Source organism: Amphimedon queenslandica, unplaced genomic scaffold, assembly GCF_000090795.2.
Source record: "Amphimedon queenslandica unplaced genomic scaffold, v1.1 AMPQUscaffold_12049, whole genome shotgun sequence".
Lineage (NCBI taxonomy): Eukaryota > Metazoa > Porifera > Demospongiae > Haplosclerida > Niphatidae > Amphimedon > Amphimedon queenslandica.
In genome coordinates this window covers 6,168-9,976 of record NW_003547712.1, presented here as the reverse complement: position 1 = coordinate 9,976, position 3,809 = coordinate 6,168, and the positions used below count along the sequence as shown (strand labels likewise).

Genomic DNA, 3,809 nt, shown 5'->3' with positions numbered 1-3,809 from the left:
GATACCAAGTAATGCATAATCTGGAACATATCAACAAAATAAATTGCTACATTTATTTTCATTTCATAGGCACATCTCCTTCTGATGCAGCAGTTGCTAGTAATTCATCTTCACAACCTTTATCACCTCAAGGTATACACCTTTTACAAACTAGCTAAGTAATAGTGCACATATCTTTTGTAGTTGATAAATTACAAGTTCCTGTACCAGAAGGCTTACTTGAGAAGTTTACCTCAATAAGAATGTCTTATGGAAGCCTGTTTTACAACGTTGGCAAGATTATTAAGCAGAAGTGCTGCTCTCTGAAAGATATTAAAGAGTTTCTTTCTTGTTGTGGCACTGTTCTTAGTAGAAAAGTTAAGAAGTGTCGTGATATTTCTAGTGTATTGCATCTAATTCAAAATGAGTGTTCACTGACTAATATCGCACTTCTTCGTAGTGTAGTGGATGAGATGAAAGTCAGTGAGGCTGAGGAGCACATTAAGACTTATAGAACAGAGTTAGAGGAATTCTGCAAGTCACTCTCCATTAGTCTTTGTTTAAAGGAAAGATTCGCTTCGATCCCTCATCTTGAATGTGAAACAGTTACTTTTATCTTCGACTGGAAGCCAGAGGAACATGTATTGAAGGATATCTTGGAGCTCCTTGCAAAAGTGTCTGGTAAATTGCTAAAGATTGACTATATAAAACGAAGCAATTCAATATCTGTCACTTGCTCCTTTCCTTTCCATGATGTTGGATTTACTGTATTGAGGATGATAGAGAATATTCATGTACTAATGGGACAAGCTAGGATTAAAGAAACTGACTATTGGTAACATAACATTATGGAGGAGACAGGACGTTAGACAAAAGGTACATAATATGAATAGTTGAAAATTGTTTTATGAATATTGTATTGTATAGGAACTAAAAGAACAGGATCAAGACTTACTGCAACACACTGAGCCTGAGGTCAGTTAATATAATCATGCATTCTTAGTTACTATAGTACCTGTACAATGTAGCAATGTGTTCAGTTGATTGTAATGTGTTAATTGTATGTACAGGTTATTTCTTATATTATGCTCGAAGAAGCTGAATATAAACTAAGAGATACTATCAGTAGCAGAGAGGAGGTATGTCACTACCAGACTGTGTATAATGTAATCTTAATTTTTCTATAGGAAGCAATTGAACTGAAACAAGAAATATCAATGGCTCAAGTAACTGAGGTTAGAAGTTTAATCTTGCATTCTTTGCATTGATCATTAGTTTAGATAAATTTAATTATATTTTTATTATTAGGAGGAATCATTGTTTGTTCAAAGTGATACTCAATCAATTAAAGAAGTTGAGGTACCGTATAGCTGGTTTATTTCGTGGCCTCAAATTTTTGCTGCTTAAATTTTCATTAGAATTAATTTTAGTGCCTTGCTAAATTTTTGTTAATATTTAATTGGTTTTAATAAAATTTAGTGGAATTAATTTTAGTGGATTTGAGCCTGCACGAAAATTAATTCCACACGAAATAAACCAGCTATACGGTATATCTCACTAGTTTGTATTAATTATAATAATTATTAATAGGAGGAACCACTTCATGAAGAGTTGACTGTATTGAGGTCTCAATTTAATGAGACACAAAAAGAAAATGAAGAATCATCAGGCAAATTATCAAAAATGAAGATTGAGTATTTGAGATCACTTTCTAGTAATACTGATTCAGGTTAGAGTAGTTTTATTAATTATAATAATAATTATATCAATTAATTAAAGCTGCTGGCAAATTGAGAAGGGGAATGTCTTTTGAAATTGATGACTGCAAGTTTTATCTTAAAGCAATGACAAGACCAGACTATCAGCCATTAGTAGATAATAAACGAATAATAGAGAAATTACGGGAAAGAATAACATTCATGAACATGGAACTGATTGCCGAAAAAGAACACAATGAGAAGATTATAAAAAATATCAAAGGTTTTATTATTGATGTGTGTCACCATTGATATTTGAATAGATTTGAAAGAGGTTGAGTACAAGAGACAAAAAGAAAAGGAACAGGAAAATGAAGAAATGTGTATAGTAAAAGTGAGACACACATTAATGTATGCATCCAAATATGCATGTATTTGTGGAGAAGTCAAGTTTGTGGAGTTTGTGCATAATCATGCTAAAATTTTATCAGAAGCTATAGCTAGGATACTGTTCATTGCTTTGCAATGAATGATCAAATTGCAATATATGGAATATTTCAAAAATTTTTATCTGCACATTTAACCAGCCATACAAATAGTACAATTAAAACACTACTATGATCTGTTTGCAACTTTGCATACATGCACTTTTGATTTGTAGTTCTCATTATATTCTAATCATCCTGTTACTGGTGAATTAATGGATTCAACACTCAATGTACATAAAGATGAATTACTACCCTCAGTACTGAACAAAGCTTATAAGGTTTATTATTTAAATTGATCTACCGTATAACGAGAAATTTTCATGGCCCAAAAATTTCACAGATTCATTCAAAAATCTATTTTGTGGTTTTAATTTTCATGATTTTTTGCCTTTTGGCCGTGTTAAGCCATTTTAAATTGATTTTTGCAGATTTTATTTTCGCAAATTTTGAATAAATTATGAAATTTGCAAAAATTTTGGGCTATAAAGATTCTAGCTATACGGTATTTCTATTATTTTCCCTTTATGTTTATTTCATTTCCCCATCATTTGTTTCTCAGTTAATGAAATTAGCTCCTTATATTCCTATTGAAAGATGCCGCTTGGTTAAATATAATTATGAATGTGATGTTATGAACCAGTCCTTTGATCTTGATAGGGTAAGTTCTATCAAGAGTACATAATATTAGGGAGAGTGTCCTAGAGCCCTTAGTCTGGCCCCACCTCTTCGTTGCGCGGGGGTGGCGCAGAAGAGTCTGGTGACACTGCCGCAGAATTTGTTGCAGAAAGGAATGCAATAATTAGTAGTTATTAAAGTTATTAAAAAATTCTGTCACATGATAACTTTCTTTTTGAGGCTTTTCTTGACAAGTAAGCCTCCTTGAATGAATAGAGCAGCAGTAGTAAAAGGTAAGAAGAAATCTATCAAAGTTCTAGTTAATTCAGGGACAATATATGCGGGAGTGAAAACAGAAAATCCGTATACTTTTCAGCCAAGTTTAACACGAGAATTCTTCTCTTACTTCCTCTACAGTTAGCTTCTGTTCCTTTGCTAGCATTTATCGTATCTACAGCAGGTTTGTCAGTCATACTTGCAGCCATTTTGAATAGGTCACGTGACAAAGTTACTTCCACGTGAGTACTGCAATCTGATTGGGATGCTCAATCCTGTGCTTAGTGCCACAAATTCTGTAGCAGTGTCACCAGACTCTTCTGTGCCACCATAGATAATAGAGTAAATGAAAGGGATTGGAAACGGGGCGTAGCAACAGGAAATGCGGGCTGGGTTACCACGTGACAACCATGAGTGTTTTGATTGATTTCCCATCTCCTCCATTGGTGAAGTTGCTCTGGCAGGATTTCAAAGGAAATTTGTGCTGCTCCAGGATAGCGCTTGCTTTTGATATATAGCCTATTCCACATAGAATTTTTAGAGCTACCTGTAGCAAGGTTTTTATCTCCAAAAAGCCATTTTGCAACCAGTTAGAGGTACACAAAGTCGCCTGTTTTTGAAACACTTTATCGTTCGTAAACACTCAAGCTTCATTGTATCAATATGCAAGATAGCTCATTCCATAGGAAATTTTAAGCTCTTTAAAACGGTTATACTTATTTGTAGCTTAAGAAGAAAATGAGTCTCTCAGAGG

General features: G+C 33.7%; 1 protein-coding gene across 1 annotated transcript; it reads left to right on the top strand.

Moving 5' to 3' along the window:
* The first annotated feature begins 69 nt into the window (after window positions 1–69).
* LOC105315002 (uncharacterized) lies at window positions 70–2,861 on the top strand. Its single transcript, XM_020004670.1, has 11 exons — window positions 70–132; window positions 184–855; window positions 907–954; window positions 1,050–1,118; window positions 1,167–1,214; window positions 1,288–1,338; window positions 1,570–1,708; window positions 1,759–1,959; window positions 2,000–2,070; window positions 2,338–2,442; window positions 2,724–2,861. The coding sequence occupies exons 4-11, from the start codon at window positions 1,065–1,067 to the stop codon at window positions 2,844–2,846; spliced, it is 792 nt and encodes a 263-aa protein (XP_019860229.1). The 5' UTR covers window positions 70–132; window positions 184–855; window positions 907–954; window positions 1,050–1,064; the 3' UTR covers window positions 2,847–2,861.
* Window positions 2,862–3,809: the final 948 nt, after the last annotated feature.

Bases quoted from the DNA above. Each gene is read 5' to 3' on its own strand.
- LOC105315002 (XM_020004670.1), top strand. From the start codon at position 1,065: ATGCTCGAAGAAGCTGAATATAAACTAAGAGATACTATCAGTAGCAGA. The intron at 1,119-1,166 runs GTATGTCACTAC...ATTTTTCTATAG, and splicing joins CTATCAGTAGCAGAGAGGAG to GAAGCAATTGAACTGAAACA. The intron at 1,215-1,287 runs GTTAGAAGTTTA...TTTTATTATTAG, and splicing joins CAATGGCTCAAGTAACTGAG to GAGGAATCATTGTTTGTTCA.